At 40.7% G+C, this 21,639-nt stretch overlaps 1 protein-coding gene across 2 annotated transcripts in view; it reads left to right on the top strand.

The window, feature by feature from the left end:
- The window catches only part of SCUBE1 (signal peptide, CUB domain and EGF like domain containing 1), a 180,358-nt gene that overhangs the window by 30,153 nt on the left and 128,566 nt on the right, over positions 1 to 21,639 (top strand). For both annotated transcript variants that reach the window (XM_033148316.1, XM_033148315.1), the window contains exons 3-4: positions 5,007 to 5,135; positions 13,002 to 13,136. In XM_033148316.1, the coding sequence (XP_033004207.1) occupies positions 5,007 to 5,135; positions 13,002 to 13,136 (264 nt within the window). The remainder of the gene's footprint in view (positions 1 to 5,006; positions 5,136 to 13,001; positions 13,137 to 21,639) is intronic.

The raw sequence follows: 21,639 nt of genomic DNA, 5'->3' as shown, positions 1-21,639 counted from the left end.
AATAAAAGGTCTGAAACTTTAAATGAAACACACAAGTTTTGGGGTTGGGTAGAGAGCAGAAGTAGAGAGAAATGGGAGTCTTTAATTTGGCGAAACCAGTCTTTAAAGCCACAAATGATCGTGCGATTCAAATATCTTTTGAAGTGTTTGGATTCCTCTCATCCTGGGGGGGAAGACCATCTAGGCTGCAATTCACAAGCTATGGTGGGATTTGATTATCATTATTGGCTGCTCTGACTCTGTCCCTGACCTTCCCGTCCTCAGGTCCTCTAGCACTCAGGAGAAGGAGAAAAGATTGGTTTCTTGCTTTGTGTATTGTTACAGAAGGCCAGGAAATGTTCCAAGTCCCTGTAATGTTTTTCCAACTTTGCTTGTATCGCACAATGCGAATGCAAACACCTGTGTCTTCACAAGTAGCATAGGACATAATGTTCAAGCATCACTGTGTTCTGATTTTTTTCCTGAAATGTGGACATCAGACCTCAGTGATATTGATTTATAATTGCAGAATTACTAAAAGTGGGCAAATGGAGAGGAGTCTTCTGTTATACAGCTTTGGCACTAACACTTTATCCCAAATAGTGTTCTTATAAATAGGGGTCAAGTTTTTAATGGTTTAATCATTTGATTAATTAACCAAAGGTTTAGTAGATAGATGGGAGCCTGGCTTGATCAGTGAGTGCAAATTTGAGGGCTCACTTGTTTTCTCGCCAACCCCACTATCATCGTTTATTTTTTAGAATAAACACTGAAAACTCAAATTGTTAGTTGATTCTGCAAATATTCTTCTGTTACACCATAAATTAATTCCATCAGCAACTATGAAGAACAGATTATCCCCACCTGTAGATTTTAATAGACCTTAAAAAAAGAAATCAGGATGAGATCTTATGCATTATTTGTAAATTGAGGCTCTTGAGTTCTTTCATCATTCTGTTGTTAAATGTCAGTCATTTTCATTTAACTCTGAAGCCAGAGAAATTTAACTTAAATAAAGCCTTTCCAAAGAAATAGATCTAGTGGCTTGATCTAAATTCCGTTATGTGAAAGTTATTTCTTCCATGTTCTCTGGGACAGCAGCATTTGCTGAACAGTTTATCAGGATTGCGCCCCAATACTGCTGCTCCGCAAACAATACAGCTCTGTTATATTGTTTCTGGAATATTACTGTAACATCTGCTTGTTACATTATCTCAAAAGATATTGATGGTTTTTTGACTGTACTGATGGTCTCGTTGTTGTTGTTCAGTTGTTCAGTCGTGTCCGACTCTTGGTGGCCCCATGGACCAGAGCACGCCAGGCACCCCTATCCTCCACTGCCTCCCGCAGTTTGGCCAAACTCATGCTAGTCACTTCGAGAACACTGTCCAACCATCTCATCCTCTGTCGTCCCCTTCTCCTTGTGCCCTCCATCTTTCTCAACATCAGGGTCTTTTCCAGGGAGTCTTCTCTTCTCATGAGGTGGCCAAAGTAATGGAGCCTCAACTTCAGGATCTGTCCTTCTAGTGAGCACTCAGGGCTGATTTCCTTGAGAATGGATAGGTTTGATCTTCTTGCAGTCCATTGTACGTATTGCTCATTGTACGTATTGCTATTTAAATTTAATCCATTAATCATTGAATTAGTTTAAGCATTTGACTCGGTTAAAATTATGTCATTGGCTCTACCACACTGACAATAAAGAAGTTCAATAAGTGTTTGCAACATTCTCAGCAACTACTGATATATAAAACAATGGAAAGCTGACCATTTGCAGAGTTTCTTCCCATTCCTGAAATACACATGAACTGTGAGCAGGTAGAGGAAAGTCACACGTCACGCAGTTACCCACTTCACAACTAAATGTGAATGAACCACTTCCAAGCCAGGTAGCGCTTTGCATATGAACACATTTTATTTCTGAAACATCTAGTGCTGAGAACATTGCAGTCAGTTAATGCACTATTTTATTCTCAGAGGAGAGCCAGCCATATGTTAGTTAACCTTCATATAGCTCAGTTTAGGAATACTTTGAAAACATTTTAATTGTACATTTAATTGCTTACATGGTTCTGAGAATCGTATTGTAGCAGCATAAAATATGAGCTGCAAAGTGCTTGTTTAAATCTCAAACATAAATGCATTGATTGCCTTAGGCAAGGCACTGTTCCCTTAGCCCTGACACCTAATTTGCAATTTGGGGTTATTAATACTGACCTACTTTACATGGTTGTAATAAGACTTACAGAGTTAAATTATGCATTTGAAATACATAAGTTATAGCCACAATGATCTTATTATGAGTAAATAAGCTGCTAGCTACAGTCTGTTAATTCCAAGTTGGCAAAGTTTAGCTGAAGAAATAAATACATTGATTTTTTGATTTAATAAAAAGGGCTTTAATTAGGAAGCAGATATTAAAAACAATTTTGTTTCCTTTAATTCACATATTTACCAATATGTACAAACGTGCTTGGATGAAGCGTTCCTCCTTCTATCTCACACAAGGCCTCTTAGAATAACGTATTTATTTTGACTCATGCATGCATTATCTTAAAGACAGAAAAATGTGCTTTCTCCCCTCAGAATCATTTTTATTCATGTTATGTATGCATAACAAATCAATCAGTTAAAATGATTTATCAACTAAAATTTATGGGACAGAATGATAGCCCTAATTATTATTGTTTTAAAGAAAGCACACAACATTCTGATGTCTTCTGAGATAAGCATTACAAAAATATAGATTATGAATTGCCACATGTTGATAGAACATTTCCAAATCTTTAAGCAATCTCGCTTTATTTCCTCTCCAATACTTCTTTACCGATACATCATGTAGTTCAAGTTGTGTTCTTTCAACATTACGCGGGCGTATCTATTCCCTTCAGATGTCTGAATAAATATTTCCATGTAGGCCACTACTGACATATCAGCAATGAAAACATTACATTTTGAGCCATTTTAGTATCCAAACTGTGCTGTACATGATTTCCCCAAGTGCTACGTTTTGCAACTGGATAGCTGATTTAGATCAAAAGATGTTTAAGATTTATGCAGGCAGACAGCTTCCTGATGGCTGTATTTCTACAGAGGTTCAAGAACATAAATTATTGAAAGTCAATTGCAATTTATGCTTCCCAAATTAGTTCCAGATCCAATTGTAAAAAGGCATACTATGAAAGAAAAACATATATTCTGTCCAAATACAGCTCAGGTTTGAAGGTCTGTCATCAGGCAAACTCAGATACAATTCTTAGGGTAGGGGTGTCTAGACTGTTGTTTAAAGTTATTGTTCTTTATTCTTATGTATGACTCCATTGTAACCATAAAACATCCTTTATGTGCATAAAGTTCAAAAACACTTCTCTAGCCCATATCTCTAAGCAGCATGTGATAATGGAATGACATGTTATAATGGCTGTATCTTGGTAGGTTCCATCTTGTTTCCCCCCTTACCCACCTAATTTCCTTTAGGAGTTTCGGCTTCTACAGTCAACATCTTCAGGGTTGTTTTTTTTTTTTTTTGAAACTATTTGCACAGTAATTTTTAAAAGAACATTCTTACTTAACAATGAAAATACAACTCTCTCCCCCCATCCCCGCTCCATTTATTGGGACTCTGCATATTTCCTCTTGCTGCCCTTTGTGCTTGAAACCTCCTCCCAAAGTACCTGTGTGATGCTCTTCCTTTGGAACCTTACTCAAAACCTGACTCTTCCATGAAGCCTGTATCAAAACATAATAAATCCTCATCCAAATGAGTGAGGAAGCCAGGCAGGGCAACCCAAGTGGAATTGTGGAACCACATCTGTATACAAAGCCCTGCTACTTGCCCGTTGGTTTTGCTGCATATGGTGTCCACATTCAGCTCTTCTCTAGGGAATAGGAATGGACTGGCTTACTGTTAGGATTTCCTACACATGAGTAGGACCCTGGCAGAGACACATGCCCGACTGGCATGTTCCCTCTCTCCTGGGCGATTGTTCGGGAGCTTCAAAAGCTTTCTTCAGCCCGAACATCGCAGTGACTGATGCCAAGAAACATCAGCACACTTATGGATCCACAGAGTTTGCGCAGTTGCGTAACAGAACTCAGCAACTCAGCATTTTGGCTAATCTACTTTTATTTACATATAAACACACACAGAGCACTGCAACATGGCTCCCCCTCTCTCTAGCATCAGACAGCAAAGAGAAAGAACAAAGGACGATAGTCCCACTTCATGGAACACAGTAACACAAACATCCTGTCTCCGTCACTTCCCACTTTGTGGATTCAAAACATACACAGTCATATGATAGACAGCAATCCCATGACTGCAGACACGGACAATGAATCTGCAACACTTACAACGCCAACAGATTTGTGGCTAGCTTTGCTCCGCCCCTGGTGGTAGCATTTACTGTGCTTCAGCAGCAGACCGTTGAGGTGGCAGATGCCTACAGACAAGGAATGTCCACTGAATCCTAACCCACTTGACCATCAAGGTTTCTGTGTGTGTATATAACTGCATTTATTTATTTACTTCCCTCTTGCGTCTCCTTTCCTTTTGTTTTGTCATCTACCTACTAACATTTAATTAAGGTCAGGCATCTTTCTTTATGTTTGGTTACTCTGTAAAGTCCCATGTGACTTGGCTGGTTCTAGTGAAAGAAAATAAAAACAATGGCTGCATGACTTCTGCAGATAAATAGCTAAACACACACACACACACACAGCCATCAAGGTACATTTTAGAAAACCTGAGGAGCTTGTTATCTAAAATGTAAGCCATGGTTTTCAAGGAAGTGTTCCCGCAATGCTCTATTTCAAGTAGCCAAATGAAGATATCATTTCTCATTAGATTTGCATTACAGGAATGACTTTCTTGCACTCTTCTTAATGGGAATTATAATGTTAGAGGTAACCTAGTATTGTAAATCATTTTATTTTTCCCTGCATAAAAGGATGTTTGTCATGCACTGCCCCCCTCCCATTTTTCTTTTTTCTAATCAGAATTGTGGGTTTTTCTCCTCTGTTTTCAGACATTGATGAGTGTGAAAATGACTTCTACAATGGAGGCTGTGTACACGAATGCATCAACATTCCTGGCAACTACAGATGCACGTGTTACGATGGGTTCATGTTGGCTCATGATGGACACAACTGCCTTGGTGAGTTATTGTGAAAGCAAAATTGCTTGGTCAGCGCCTCACCTGTTCAGCGGGATTCAGTATATAGACAAAACCAGCAATTATGTAGCTATACGCCTGGGAAAGAGATCAAGATAATTTAATGGCTGACCAGCTGAGACCCATTTATTGCAAACTGAAGCATCTTCCTCATGTCATTCTGCTTGCAAGGTACTTTCAGGCGCAGAGGTGGTGACCTGCTTTATATGAATGGTATTTGTTGAAATGGGATGTTTGATAAAATAGAATATTACTGAATGGTAATTTAGTGTATTTTGGCAACTACTCCTGTTAGGCATGCTTGCTGTCTACCTTCTGTGGTATCTGCTTGCGTACAGTCCTGCAGAGAGCAGCTCATCGCTCCACTTAAAAGTCATACAAATGTTCTAGCAATCACCAACCTTGGTTGTGCAATTGTAGGATAATATATGTAAAGGACAGCTATCCAGTTCTGCCTGGAAATTGCCCTTCTCTTTCCTTGATTGCTAGATATTTTCTGTAATGATACCTTCAATTACCAAAAGGTTTTGGTTTTTAAAATAGGATGGCACAGAACATTGGCTTGGATCCAAAAATATTCCTGTTCAACTAGAAGGTGCTTCCATTTGTCCGAGGGTGTGTATCTCTCACTGATTCCTTCCCACTCTGTCGCCAAAGGTTCCTCAAGGTGTCAATCTGCACTCAGTGTGACTAGAGGCAAAGAAGGGATTTCTGGAGTAGATTTTGTATAATTCTTTCAGTTTTGCATTATCTGATTTGTTTACATTTTTAAGCAAATATTTGTTTAGAGGAGCTGCAGAACCCATCAATGTCCAACTTATGATGGGAACTTTTAAATTTCATTTATCATAGAAGCAAGTTCAACTATTAAGGAAGTAGAACTGTTCTTTTAAAAAGTGTTAAGAGTTTATGTCATTTCCTTGAAACATATAGAATTGTAAGGGAAAGGGGGGGGGAAGGTGGTTTAGCAACCTTCAGTATTATCAAGTTGCTGTTTATTTAAGAGAGAGAAATCCTGTTCCTAGTCATTTTGCATGTGTTCAGTGATCTCAATCTTTGCAGGTTTTATCTACAATGGTAAAAGTAAAGAGTGATTTTCTACATCTCCATTGAAATGTATGTATCTAATTACAGTGGTACCCCGCTAGACGAATGCCTCGCTAGACGAAAAACTCGCTAGACGAAAGGCATTTGCTAGCGGAAGGCTGTCTCGCAAGACGAATTTTTCAATGGGCTTGCCTCGCAAGACGAAAAAATTTCCGATTTTTTTTCCTTTTTTTCGTCAAACCGCTATTCTCCCGTTGGTGCTTCGCAAGACGAAAAATTCGCTATACGACAGCACTCGCAGAACGAATTATTTTCGTCTTGCGAGGTACCACTGTATTAATGTTGTGAATGGATGCATATATATTCCTCAAAATGTTATCAGTTTCCTAAAAAAACACATATATTGAAATATTAATTACCATGATTGAAAAGTTGATAAGCTCAATAGATCATCCCTGACAGATGGCCATCCAACCTCTGCTTAAAAACCTCCAAGGAAGAAGAGTCCACAACCTCTCGAGGGAAATGCAGCATTATTCAGGCAGTTCCCTCCCTGCGAGAAGTGAAGTTACAAGGAATCAGGCAAAGACCTTCCCAGTAGTGGCGCCCACCCTGTGGAACGCCCTCCCATCAAATGTCAAGGGATATCTGACTTTTAGAAGACATCTGAAGGCAGCCCTGTATCTGGAGGTTTTGTTTTATTATGCTTTTATGTTTGTTGGAAGCTGCCCAGAGTGACTGGGGAAACCCAGTCAGATAGGCGGGGTATTATTATTATTATTATTATTATTATTATATTTTGTAAAGATATGGGTCTCCACATGCATGTGTTGGTGAGTCCTGGGTTTTGGAAAGATTGAAGACTGCTGTTTTAAACCATAGTTCATAAGAAATTTGAAATGCTTTCTCCATTTTAATAAGAGGAGTTTGGGTTAGAGGAGATGAGATTAATGGGTCATCTACCCCCTCTTTCCTATTTAAATCTTTTTTCATTGTAATCTGAATGAGCAAGCTTTCTTTCTGCCCTTTTTGGTTGAGATTCCTTGGCTACACATTTATATTGGAAGAGTTCCAAGTCTGTCCTTAGAGGAACTCAACTCATTTTCTATTTGACATTTTTATTGAGGAATTTCTGAAATATAACAAGAAACGACACAGTGGGGAATTTGAACTATGGTGAGATTCTCATCTGGTTAAATATAATTGCTTTTAGCATTGTAATCACTTGAAATTGCAGTAGTTCTTCGTGAAGATTATTATTTTAAGTTCAGTTCAGTGGACACAAGATTAATATTTAGCCTCATGAAACACGGGTTTCTTTAATACTTCATTTGAAACCAGTGGTGAAATAAACTTTCTGTTCCTGGGCATGAGGGAAATACTTTGTTTTCTTACAAGCTAGTAGCATGTTTGTCCAGATGTTCTCTTTTGTTTGATTTTCTTTTTCATTGACTTATTGATTAATTGATTTTCCCTCCTTCCCCTCACACTTTGGGGAGTGTTTTTGTGTGTGTGTGTGTGTGTGTGTTTGCGTTTGCGTACGTGCATGCTGACATTTCCCATCATCCCTTTCCACTGGTGAGGTCAACTATCAGCTGAGCATTGGGGACTCCAGTGCAAAATAGGTTAAGCCTTCTTAATTTACACGTAAATGGAAAGACTAAAAAATGCCTTCATAAAACCAGCACGATCTGTTGGAGTAGAAAAAAACAATAGCTCTTCAATACTGGCTTCTCAGATTTATTTTCCAGGTGCAATCATTTGATGTAGGTTTAATTGATGTCCTTGGGTTGCACAAGCGAACATGTATAGGATTGGACTGCATGGCTGCAGTCTTGTGCATGTTGGTTAGGGAGAAAGCTGCATTGAGTAACCATGCATAGGACCAGGGTATTATTTCTAAATCCGCAGTTCTGATCAGTTCTTAATATGATTTTTTTTAATTCTCTGCTTATAAAGAGCAAGAGTATTCTGTTGTTGCATTGTCGTCACTGCAGCATAAGAATTGATTGATGCAAATGTTATCATAATTTATTCAGCGCTATCGATGTGCATAGTGTGGTAGAGCATGAAAAAGGCCAAGGATCTTAGTCTAAAATAGCCTTTTCCAACCTGACACCACTCATATATTTTGGACCACAACTGCCATCATTCTTGGCCATTGGCCATGCTAACTAGGGATGATGGGAGTTCTGTTGGGAGCTGTAATGTAAGACATCTGAAGACTGCCAGGTTGAGGAAGGCTAAAATGCGGTAACATAACATTTGTGGGAGGTTTAGATTGCTAAGTATGCTAAAAAAAATCATTACAGTTTTAACAGGTAGAGTACGATCCACTGTCTTGTTGGAGCCTGAGGAATTGCAACAGCAGCACTGTGACCATACAAAAATATGGTTAAACAAAAAAACCTAAGAAACTTTAGTATTCTTTTAACAGCACATCAACTTCTGGTAACTTTGTCTTCATTATTGTAGTTTATGCGCGCTTCACATCTGTACATAGGAAGGTTATTTGCTGCTTCAAAACCTCTCACAAAATAGACTTTACCTGACTTCTGGCGCTTTTAAAGTGAAGCATTGCAATAATTTCCCAAACATCAATTGAGAGAAGATTTACAGTTTTGTAGGAAATCATTTCATAAACTACCAGATGTGAAATGTCAACAAGTTGTAGCATTAATTGATTTAACATTGCATAATCACTGCTGTGATTAAAGAGCAAAGTTTTTTTTCTTCCATTTTGATTTTTTTAGCTTTGTTTTTCTTCTTCCTTTGGACAGCTGTGTGCAACGTGTGGGTCATAAGAACCCCAAATGAATGTTTCTGTTGCTGGTGTTTGTTTGTCTTTTTATTATCCAACAGCTCAACTTGGGTTTTCCCCCCTGTGTTAAAACACGGAATGTTGTTAACAAAAACCAAACAACTTTGGGAAAGATTTGTGTGTTGTATAAACATAAAATATTTGTAAGAGGAAATGAAAAAAAAGAGGCCTCTTGCTTAATTCTCCTTCTGTACAATACTTTGTTTCTGATTCATTAAACCTGATTTATGAGAATCCCACATTACAACCTAAGTGTGAGTGACTAGACTCATGGTTGCCTCAGCTATGGTGTTTTTGAAAGCATGTTTAAATTTCAAAGTATGGATGACAAACACACATAAACACTGCTGTGTGCACCCCTGGACATTGCAGTGTGGTTGGGACTCCCAAGATAATTTCTGAGGAAGTTTGGAGATGTGCCCTTGTCCCTGACATTTTGCCCTTTGGCCGTGCTTCCCTGTTGATGATTTTATTTCAGAAAATGTCACGTGCGGTGCATAAATGACCCGGGAGTTCTCCTGAAAGTCTGAAGTACCCAATCTCTAAACAAGTTATTAGCAAATGACATTTTTAGATGTATGAGGGAATCCCAACAGTCATTAAGCATCAGGTAGTGGTGGGGGGCGGCTAGATAAGCGAAGTGCTGTGCAGAAGAAGCACCAGAAGCCACTAAATCAGAACATGGGGGGGCCTGACCTGTGGCCCTCCAAGCTCCAGCTCGCATCATCCTTGGTCATTGGTTATGGCAGCAAGAACTGAAGTCTAACAAGATCTGGAGAGCCACCGGCTTCCCACCCCTGATTTCTAATCCCTGCTCTCTGTAATCTAAGAAAATCTAATTCTCTTAGATTAAAAATAAAACCACAGGTTCACCCCACTTTGTTAAAGGCTCCCATGCAGGCTGTGCCCCGTTGCAAGAAAGATTCTCGGAATCAAGCCTTGCGAGTGTGTTTCTCTTCTCCTTCTCAAGAGCCCACCCAGCTAGAGGGGCATCTCTAGCAGACCGTGCTGCCATCTTATTCCCCAAACTCCCTTCCTTACAGGACTTCCAAGTGTAGACCAGGAGAAGCCAGGTGCACCAGCTGGGCCTCAGGTGAGGCAACACAATGTCAACTGGATGGTCTCCGATCATAAACAGGAATGTTTCACTCCTGTTTCAGTGACTTCAAAAATAGTAAACCTAATGGTGGCTTTATGAGATACCTTTTAATTAGATATTTCCTTAAGGCAGTCACTAAAACCTGTCACACCCTGTCATAACTAAGTAAAGGAATGAGAGGGAAGTAACCGAAACTGAGTTAAGCATTTTACCACCTACTCTAGAACCTGAAGTGCAACAACTGATTCTTAGCAACTGAAGTCTAAGAAAAGCTGTGCATTCACTATTGTGATTCAGCCTGTCAAATCTTTATATTTAGTTGAAGTAACAAGTTACCTTCTGCCTTAAAGATCAGGTGTTGTCTCTCAGAAGCAGTTCTGGTCCTCAGAAGCAGCAAGGGGAAGAAAGAAAGTGTGGAGTATTTAGGGAGCAGGAGACTTTCAGTCACCTGCCAGCAGTGGTGTTGAAGGACTGAGCAAAATTGCTAGGGATATGTGGGCAAGCCATGGAGAGTTTTGATGATATGAACATGAATTAGGCTTTACAACTTTTAAAAGTAATCTTTTAAACTTGGCACTTGCTCAGAAAACCATCAGAAGTTTTAGAGGTCATTTGGGGACAATTGGCCATTATTAACTACTTTAAGCCTGTAAACAAGTCCTTCTCCACTGTTCGATACCACATTGTCTCATTTACTATTTTCTAAATATTATTACTCAGTTGAAGCTAAAAGGAAATAAATGGCTAATGTAAAATAAGGGCTTTGCCAGAAGTACTAGACTCAACACTACAAGCAGTAGTTGTTCCAAAAGTCAAAAGATTACCTTGCTGAAACAGAAGACAAATATTGAGTTCCTTGCCTTGATCCAGATAGTGGCCAAACACAAATAAAAACAGGTTTCTGTTTATGTAGCCTTGGCTGGATGGGGAACTAGAAACCAAAACACCAACGCATTTGGAGGGCACCAGTTTGGGGAAGCATGCTGCAGAGCAAGGGTGCAACTCAGAACAAAAGCAGAGCCCTTCTGCATCAGGTGAAAGACCCATTCGTTCTCCAAAGGGGCCAACCAGATGCCTATAGGAAGCTGGCAAAGAAGACCTGAGCACAACAATCCTGACCCCTCTACTGTACAGTAGTTTCAACTTGATTAAGTTTTATTTAAATTTAAATTTAAATTTTTAAGTTAGAGTTCTGGCTGCTCTCGTTTGCCAGAAGCGGCCTTTTCATGCTGGCCACATGACCCGGAAGCTGTACGCCAGCTCCCTCGGCCAATAAAGCGAGATGAGCGCCGCAACCCCAGAGTCGTCCGCAACTGGACCTAATGGACCTTTACATGTGGCAAACATTGTTATAAGAAGCTGGATGTAATTCAAGTAGATGCTAAACAGACAGACTGAACAGCTTTTACAGTCTGCAAAACGGCAGGAACAAGGTTTTTCATTCCTTAGGGCGGCGTCAATATCTGTAAAAAGATGCTTCCATTTATGTATTGATTTTTAAAGTGCTTCAGCAATACCTATGCCTTTTTAGCCAGTGCCTGAATGATCCAGAAAACAATTTGCTTCCTCAAATAGCCTCACTAAGTGAACTAAAATTGCCTAAATTTGAAAGGCTTGGGGTTAGGACTGTGAAAAGAGATGAGTACCCAATTACATTATGGTGATGATGACAGATAATTTCAGGCTAGTAAATTCAATGCACTTTACATTGGATAAGCAATTGGCTACTGTTTTTAACATACCATGGAACTTTGCTTTCCAAAGGATATTCCAGGTTGTGGAAGTGAAATACATCGTGCTGAGAGCAGCTCATGGGTGGTCAAATCCACCCCAAGAAGAAGACACTTAATTAACACTTAATTTAAAGGCCACCCCGATTTAGTTAATCAAAATCTAGAGGTCAACATTGGGTTTGAGATTTAATTGGTTTTAAAATAAATTAACAGTTTAGGCCTTCCTACTGTGTAAGGATTGGCCATGCATAGCTGTGCATTTGTACTACAAACCTGGACTTTTTCAGTAAATGTGGCACTTTGGGGACAAGGAGGGGAATGTATTAGTGGACAACGGCTCTTCGTGGTATCTTCTCCATCCTGCCATCCACTTCCCGGCCAAACGGAGAAGTCATGAAAATAGTTTTTTAATAGAAGAGCTGGTATGGCTCTGGGGACATCATCTTCATGCCCAGCTTGTAAATTCCAAATTCTATCCCATTTGCAGTGCTGAAAGCACAGTGAAGGACTAGGTGGGATTGTGGTCTAATCCAATAACACATTTTTAATCTGTGAGACAAATCATTGCTATTTCCATTTTACAGATTGTAGCAGCACTGTAGTCCTGAGTTAAAGGTGGAAGATGTCAGGGAGAAAGGGAAGGCCCTGAATTTCAAAAGAACAATTTATGTATTACTGTACTTGAAGATGCCTATCTATATGCCTTCAAATTTATCAGAGTCCTCCTTAGGCCTCATCCACCAACCCTAAGTCTGTTTATCTTACAAAAGAATCTCTCAGACCTTCTGCTCAAGGCCTGGTGAATTTTTGGTTCTCCAAGATCAGAAGATTAATCGGGGCTCCTCCCTAAGCAGCCATGTTTTGATATGATTCTACCTTTGTGTTGAAGAAGAAGAACAAAAAAGGCTGCATGGTTTCCCACTTGGGATGTAGCGTGAAGCTGTTGTTTGACAAACTGCAATGTTTTGCATTATGACATGGAAGAGAAGGTCGGAGGCACTTGGGCACAGCACTTGTTCTCACTCACTTTATCAAACCAAGATTGTTATATCTGAATTGGGCCAGGATGATGATTTGCTGGGTTCTGGCTCTAGACATACTCTTTCTCCATGTGTGCTAACACCCCTTATCAAAATACCTTTCTTTAGATGTTGACGAATGTCTGGATAACAATGGTGGCTGCCAGCAGATCTGTGTCAATACTATGGGAAGCTATGAATGCCAGTGCAAAGAAGGCTTTTTCCTAAGTGATAACCAGCACACCTGTATTCACCGCTCCAATGGTAAGTTTCCAGTCAGTGATCCAGGCAACAATTCTGCCAGTCATAAATCAGCCATGGTTGTATACCATATTAAGTTCATTCTGTTAGGCTGTTACATGTTTGGTATCTTTAGTGACATTTCCCTTTTTAAAAATATTCTTATGGACCTTTTTGCAGTAGTGAGGTGTCTACATTTATATGCACATGCAGGGCCTGTCTAGGATGATGCCGTGTTAAGAGGTGGACAGGTCTGTTTTCCACAAGAAGATATAGCAGAAACTGCCAACCTCTTCGTATGATCTGATCAAGTTGCATTGTCATGAAAGTGGAGCTTTTTGCAATTAATTGCAGGAACCTAACTGAGAGAAAAGCATGCAAAATAGCACGTGGAGAACATATTGTCTGTGTGCTGTTGGTTTCTTACCCTAGATATATCATAACACCATGTTGATTTCTGACAATATATTGTGCTGATTTTATTTTACCACTCTTAAGAGAGAGTGGGATATCAGTTTATCATAACACCATGGAAACTGGAGGAAAAAACGGAATATGTTGTGTTTAGTGTGTTGGTGGAGTAGTTGTTTAGTTTCTTGCTACAAGAGTTCCATGATGCCTTTAAGACAGATGAACTAGACACAATATGATTCTATGAATATTTCAAATGTCTTAGGGACCATACGCCATAAGCCACATCCCTTCCCTGTTGGAGCAGGCCAGCTTCACATCTGGCTTATCTAATGCCCATTGCTTGGCATTGAATTTGGATTGTAAGTATGCCATCCAAGAGGCCCTTTCCCTATATTCTAATAGGATAACTTCACAGGGAGGGGAACTTTGTGGGGGGGGGAGTTGACTGGTCAGTATGCAGAAAATTCTTAATTTAATAGCATCTAGCATTTCAGAGCATCTTTGGTATAGAGTTCTCCATGCATTGGATGTGAGCGGCATCTAAGCCCACAGAAATACATCGGGAATCATGGTTCCCCAGTACAGTTCCCTCCACATTTGAAGGCAGCATCCCCCTTTCATAATTTAGCTGTGTATTGTACCGAACATCAGTGGAATACCATGTAGAATGTGACACAGCTTCAGTTTTCTTCAGGATTAAACTGAAGATAAATGCATGAAATTATTCAAGAACTGGTTTTTGTTATATAGGAAAACTGGATTTGTGGACCTAATGGATGCAGAAAACATAGACACATTTGAATGTGGGAGGTCCAGGTAACTAAGATTTCTTTCTGCCTGCAGGCCTTTGAAAGGTACCAATTAGCAAATAGCAAAATGATGGCTATGAAATAATAAGGGCTGGTGAAACTGCATACAACTTGCATTCAGAGAAAATATATGCTGAGTATAACAATAATTCAGAGCGAGGTCATGATTATGATAAAATGGGATGTTGATGATAAACACTATGACCGCTGTGAATTTCCACTGGACTTGCAAACAGTGTAATTGTACATAATAAAAACTGAATTCTGTTGAGTGTACCCCTTATTATAGTTGCCAATCATCATACTGATTGACAACTTCCTGGTAAACAATCTCTCCAGTTTGTATTTTGGGCACTGTATATTTACCTAAATGACATACAATTACGCTGTGAATATTTGAAAACTATTATAAAGAGTGGATGAGATCTGTGCTTTGGACTTCTTACTCATCAAACTGAGGTTTTATTATTTTTTAATGACATTTAAAAAAAAACAGACAAAACATTGGTGACCAAAAGCCTAAGCACTTATTTCTTGTCACCATTGCCAGCTGAATTGCCCTTCACCTGGCTCTGATACCCCCCAAGCCTTCTGCCATCTGCTCTAAGATTGCATCCCTTTTCACCAGTGTCTCCACAGAGATTGGGATGCTGTTGAGGTTTGTGTGGAGATGTTTCGTGGCCAAAGTCAGCCTCCTATTCCAGTGGCTGACTAGGCTATCAACAGAGCAGTCATCAGTATCTTTCAGTAGATCCCTAAGAGCTTTCAGGAACTTAGTTGAATCTCTTGATAATAACTAATCTGTCCCTACAGATAGACTGCAAAAATCTGGACCTTCTCTAGGTTATGATTTATCCCTGGGAAAGAGAAATCATTACATTCCACATATCCCTATCTGTCTCCAGGACAGTGCAAACCAAAAAAATAAATCCGTATGTCATGCCTGTATTTCACAGAAAGAGCCCTACAATTTTTATGGCAGTCAGAAAGTCCTGAATAGCAACCAGTTAGGGAGGCTAGATAGGAAAAGAGTTGGTAGGGAAACAACTAGCTACTTGAATTGATTTCAAATCTCCAGGGTCTAATGAGCTGCACCCAAGGGTACTAAAGGAGCCACTGTATATAACCTTTGATCATTCTTGGAGAACAGGTGAGGTCCCTTCAGACTGGAGGCGAGCAAATGTTGTCCCCATCTTCACAGATGCCAGTGTGGTGTAGTGGTTAAGAGTGATAGATTTGTAATCTGGTGAACCGGGTTCGCGTCTCCGCTCCTCCACATGCAGCTGCTGGGTGACCTTGGGCTAGTCACACTTCTCTGAAGTCTCTCAGCCTCACTTACCTCACAGAGTGTTTGTTGTGGGGGAGGAAGGGGAAGGAGAATGTTAGCCGCTTTGAGACTCCTTCGGGTAGTGATAAAGTGGGATATCAAATCCAAACTCTTCTTCTAAAAGTGTATAGTTCTTTATCTCCTTGACATCTGATGGGAGGGCGTTCCACAGGGAGGGTGCCAGTGCCAAGAAGGCCCTCTGCCTGGTTCCCTGTAATTTCTCTTCTCTCGGGGGTGGGGGGAGGTATGCCTCCAGAAGACCCTTGGAGGTGGGACCTCAGTATCTGGGCTGAATAATAGGGGTGGAGATGCTCCTTCAGGTATACTGGTCTGAGGCCATTTCAGGCTTTAGAGGTCAGCACCAACACTTGGAATTGTGCTCAGGTAACTACTGACTGGACAGGTTGACGTCAGTAGCAGGAACAGATAATTAAAGAGTCAGTCTATGAGCACTTGGATGCTGTGATTACTAAGACCCAGCATTAGTTTCTCCAAAACAAGTCATGCTAGATGAGACTAATCTCATTTCTTTTTTCGGTAAAGTTACAATCTTAGTGGATCTGGGGAATGTTGTGGTTCTAGTGTATCTTGATTTCAATAATAATAATAATAATAATAATAATTTATTTGTACCCCGCCTATCTGGCTAGGTCTCCCCTGCCACTCTGGGTGGCTTCCAACAAATATTAAAATACATTAAAATATCACAGATTAAAAACTTCCATAAACAGGGCTGCCTTCAGGTATTTTCTAAATGTCAGGTAGCTGTTTTTCTCTTTGACATCTGATGGGAGGGCGTTCCACAGGGTGGGTGCCACTACCGAGAAAGTCCTCTGCCTGGTTCCCTGTAGCTTTGCTTCTTGCAGTGAGGGAACCGCCAGAAGGCCCTCGCACTGGATCTCAGTGTCCGGGCTGAACGATGGGGGTGGAGACGCTCCTTCAGGTATACAGGACTGAGGCACCAACACTTTGAATTGTGCTCGGAAATTTACTAGGAGCCAATGTAGATCTCTCAGGACCAGTGTTATGTGGTCCCTCATAATATTAACAGATTGGAGAGCTAGGCTGAAATTAACAAAATGAATTTCCATAGGGTTCAACACTTAGGCAGGAATAACCAGCTGCACAAATATAAGATGGTGGACACCTGGTTTGCCAATAGTACCGTACATGTGAAAAGGATCTAGGGTTCTTAGTATACCACAGACTTAACATGAGTCAACAGCATGATGCAGCAGCAAAAAAGCTAATGCTATTCTAGGTTGCATCAGCAGCAGAGTGTCCTAATAAAGGGACGTAATAGTCCCATTCTATTCTGCCTTAGTTAGACCAGGGGCGTCTTGCCCATAGAGGCAAGTGGCGCAGGGCACTGGGGCACCAAGTTCTGGAAGGCACCAGGGAAGAGGCGGAGGCTGGACGTGGCACCTCCTGACATCAGCTCACTGCCCTCGCCTGCCTCCGCCATGCCACGCCAAAGCAGCCCCGCGCCTGGAGCTTCTGCCTGCCGTGGCCACCGCTGCACGGGCACCGGTGAAGAGGCGGAGGCTGGGTGCGGCGCCACCTGGCATCAGCTCACCGCCTTCACCCACCTCACTGAAGCAGCGCTGCGCCCGGAGCCTCCGCCTCTTCCCCGCCGGAGGAACCGCCCTCCAGCCGCTGCCCGCCTCCTCCAGCCCCGTAAAGCTGTCGGCAGCGCCGTAAAAAGGTCGGCAACTCTGGGAAATGGGGGACGGCGGCACTGGAGGGATCTTTGCACCACGGCGCCGGATATACTTAAGACAGCCCTGAGTTAGACCACACCTAGAGTCCTGTGTCCAGTTCTGAGCACCACAGTTTAAGAAGGATATTGACAAACTGGAACATATGCGGATTATCAAGGGTTCTGGAAATCATCCTTATGAGGAACGGTTGAGGAGAGGGGGAATGTTTAGCCTGGATAAGAGGAGTTGGAGAGGCGATATGATAGTGGTGGACTCTCCTTCCCTGTGGCTTTTAAAGCAGAGATTGAATGGCCATGTGTCATGGATGCTTTATTTGAGATTCCTGCTTAGCAGGGGGTTGGGCTAGAACTCTACAGTTCTATAATTTTTGTGATGTAGGTGTTTGTTCAAAGGAGCCTCCCCCAACCCGGGTTGGAGTATAACTCCCATCTTCCCACACCCCATCCTAGCTGAGGCTGGTGGGGATTGTAGTTACATCTGGAGGGCACCAGACTGCGGAAGATTGATTTAAAATATTTGTATAGTGCCTTCTAATATAGACATCCATATAAACATTTAAAACAAAAAATATAACTAAAACAATGTGATTTCTAATCCATGGGTTGCACGAAGCCCTCCAAGAGTCAAGTTTCTAGAACTTCAATACTATGTCTGAGCTTACCTCAATATGCTTGGCTGGGGATGGTTTTTGGTACAGTACCAGAATATCTAGTCTATCTCTGGAATGTGGAGGATGGTACCCAATTTTATCTAATAGATTTTGGGTTACCTATTTATCATGAATTGTTCACATTTTTGTCCTGAGTACTAGTAGAAAAATACCCAATAGAACAGGAAATGGTAGATTGGAGTCTTAATGAAAACCACTTGCTGAGTACTGTGATAAAATAATTATCACAATTTATTAAAGTGGACGATGAAGTATTCCTTAATGGCTCTTATAGCTTCCTTAATTTTGGTTGTCACCATACCAACATCCTTATGCCACTGGTTGGGCCTTTGAGCTGAGCTGCTATTGTTGTTGCTTTTGATAACTCCAAAGGATTTTGGAGAGATTTGACCCTCTTGACTTGCCCTTTCAGCTTACCAGTACTTGTTTTATCAGTCTCCTCATTTTCAAGGAACTTCTTTCCTCTGTTGAAGTTTCTACTTTTGAAGTCAAATTGTTATTGGCACAAATGAGGACTCAGAGCAGGTCTCCTTCGTTAATAAAAATGATGTGAGGTTTTTTTTAGACATGGAGTTTTTGAGCAAAGAGAGATAAATAAATGTAGAGCCCCACGTGAATTAGGGCTCAAACACTTGGATATAGCAGACTGGTCTTCTAAACAACATGATAAACAGTTTCTGGATTTTTAAAAGTGGTTTTGACATTCTACTTCTACAGGATATTAGGCAATCTGAAGCCATAGTGCTTAGCTTAAAGTGCCACATTCTGGCAGCCACTCTCTGTAGTAAGAGAGGGAGTTCCATGGAAGGCTTAGCATTCAACAAATTCAACATTCAACAAATGTTAACACAATTATAACGCCTATGATGCCCTGTAAGCCTGCTAAAGTTGCTGTACTTACTGATCTGATGGTAGTTGGTGACTGCATGCACACCACACTTTAAAGCACACCCAAAGCAGCACACCCCAAGAATCCTGGGAACTGTAGCTTGTTAAGGGTGTTGGGAATTGAGGGTCTGCAGTGGATAAACTACAGTTCCCAGAATTTGGGGAGGGGGCATGTCGTTTGAATGTGCTTTAAAGGTCTGGGATGTATGCAGAGAATGTTTGCATGCCACGTTATTATAAAAAATCAATTGTGAACAATACTTGGACAATATTAGACAAAAAAATGCAATCTTCATGTCCTGCTGCAGCCCTGATTTTTGCAGGAGGTCAGTTTATATGCCCCAAACTACTGGATTTTGGAGTTTGATACTTAGGTTGATTGGAACATTTATCGGCTCCCCAAAGATTCCAAATGCAATTATGTGGGGCTGCATTTAGCAAAATGTGGAGAGATTTGCAAATAGTAAAGGGTACTGCTGATGGAGATATAGAGCATGAGGAATATACTCCCCCCCCCTCAATATATATACATATACCAAAGATATTTTTTTTTAAAGATCAGGATTAGGGGGTTTTCTTAGGACGGTTGAGGGTGCATGTGCTGTGCCCCATGGGGGAAGTGGTGGTGGAATTGCTCTGCAAGTGTGTGGGTGCAAAAATGGGGTCAAGGAGGGTCAGTTGAGTGAGTGAGAAATGTCTCTACTTTCACCTGAGCAGTGTTGGAGGGCATGAAATGAAGGGTCCCTACTAAAGAATAATAAAGCCACAGGAATAGATTTTATATCGCCATCATTTTTGAAATTTATTGTTAGCTTGTGGGCTCCTCTGCTGGTTGCATTTACGTATTACGTATTCAACAGCATCATAACTGAGGCTCAGAATACGGTGGTAATAGGGCCCCATATTTAAAAGGGTTCTAAAACTGATCCAGCAAACTTATCACCCAGACAGCTTGTTCTATGGAACTGGCAAGCTTTGTGCAAAAAAAACCCCACCCCTCATAATAAGCTAATTTACAGGTTAGAAGAGGCAGCCATTTTGTCATATGAACCGGCCATGTTTAGATAGAGTAGATTCACCGTGAATTATTATCTGGTTGTAAACCATTAGATTGACAAATAAGCAATAATAATAATAATAATAAAGCAAATCTGGGGTTGCTTTGTGTGCAGCATACATTGACTTAAATACAGTTTTTGGTTTGGTTTTCCATACAAAACTTTGGAGGAAATTGCCCTCACCAACTATAGGCATCACTTCTTTTTCTAAGTAAAGGTTTACAGTGGTACCTCGGTTTATGAACTTAATCTGTTCCGGAAGTCCATTCTTAAACCAAAGCTGTTCTTAAACTGAGGCACACTTTCCCTAATGAGGCCTCCCGCCGCCGATGCCCTTCCACCATTCGGATTCCGTTCTTAGATCGAGGTAAAGTTTGCTAACCAGAATACTACTTCCGGTTTTGTGGAGTTTGTATACCGAATAGTTCATAAACAGGGCTGTTCTTAAACTGAGGCACCACAGTATATAATAATAGCTATCTGAAGGTGAAATGTACCGTAGAAGGCTATCGTACAGACTCTGTGCCTTCCACTAAAGGGGCTAAGCAGGGTTTATTTGGGCTGCTGTCCTGTTACATTTGCACAGTAATACCTCCGCGAATGTCTGCCTTGTCCAGCGTCCATTCCAGTGAACGTCTGCAGCAAACCTGGAAATACCGGAACGGGTTACTTCCGGGTTTGCCGCATGTGCAGAAGCGCAAACTGCTCCGCTCGCGTGCAGAGACGCCGCACTTTGCCCTGCATCCTTTTCAGCTAGCGGTCAAGGCTCTGGAACGGATCCCAGCCGCAAAACAAGGTACGACTGTATATAAATGACATGGCTGAGTTTTTACCATCTCTAATTAACCATGTCCCCAAGCTGGCTGCAAAAAAGTTTTTTTTTTTTTTTTAATCATTGCATGCGGATGATGCTGTATTTCTATCCCAAAAAAGTATAAAGAACTCAACTTATACTTTTTTGGTCATTATATCCTGTGACTGTTTGTTGTCTTTTTGTATTTCTATCCCAGACAAAATTTGGTTTGAAAAAATTGTGACAAAACCACGGTAATTGTGTTTTCAAAACAATACAGACTTCCAAAATGTTATTTTGATGAACAACTCATCAGATATATGAGAGTTCTTAAATATTTGAGCATAGCTTTTCAATCCTGTACAAATGTGGTCAGCTGAACAAGATGTGGTAGATAAACCTATAAGGAATATTAAAATTTAATGTGTATCTTTACATAATTTCATACCTGCTGTGCTCGGGGTTTCTAAAGCCAAACCTTTAGCTCAGCTATTTTGTGGAATTTTTTGGTTTGATGCCAGTTTAAGTCCACTGGAAGCTGTCCAGTCTAAATTCCTTAGACAAGTTTTCTCCATACCAGGATGTGTTATGAATGCCGCTCTTCAGTTGGAAGCTTGTTTTCCCTTCATTTTCACACAAGTCTAGATCAGGACATTTAACTGTTGGCTCTGGTTGAATACAGTATAACCTTTACAGGCTTGCTTTCTTTAGTTCTTGATTTGCACAAAAGAAGTTGAATGAAAGCCATTAATTTAAGGTTATGCTTTCTTGACTTTTCACCACAACATTTACCTAGTTTAATCCTATACATAGTTTCCTGGGAATAAGCTCTATTGAATTCAGTTGT

Source organism: Lacerta agilis, chromosome 5 (assembly GCF_009819535.1).
Source record: "Lacerta agilis isolate rLacAgi1 chromosome 5, rLacAgi1.pri, whole genome shotgun sequence".
In the NCBI taxonomy this organism is placed as follows: domain Eukaryota; kingdom Metazoa; phylum Chordata; class Lepidosauria; order Squamata; family Lacertidae; genus Lacerta; species Lacerta agilis.
The sequence above is the reverse complement of the archived record's forward strand: the minus strand, read 5'-3'. Positions and strand labels throughout refer to the sequence as shown.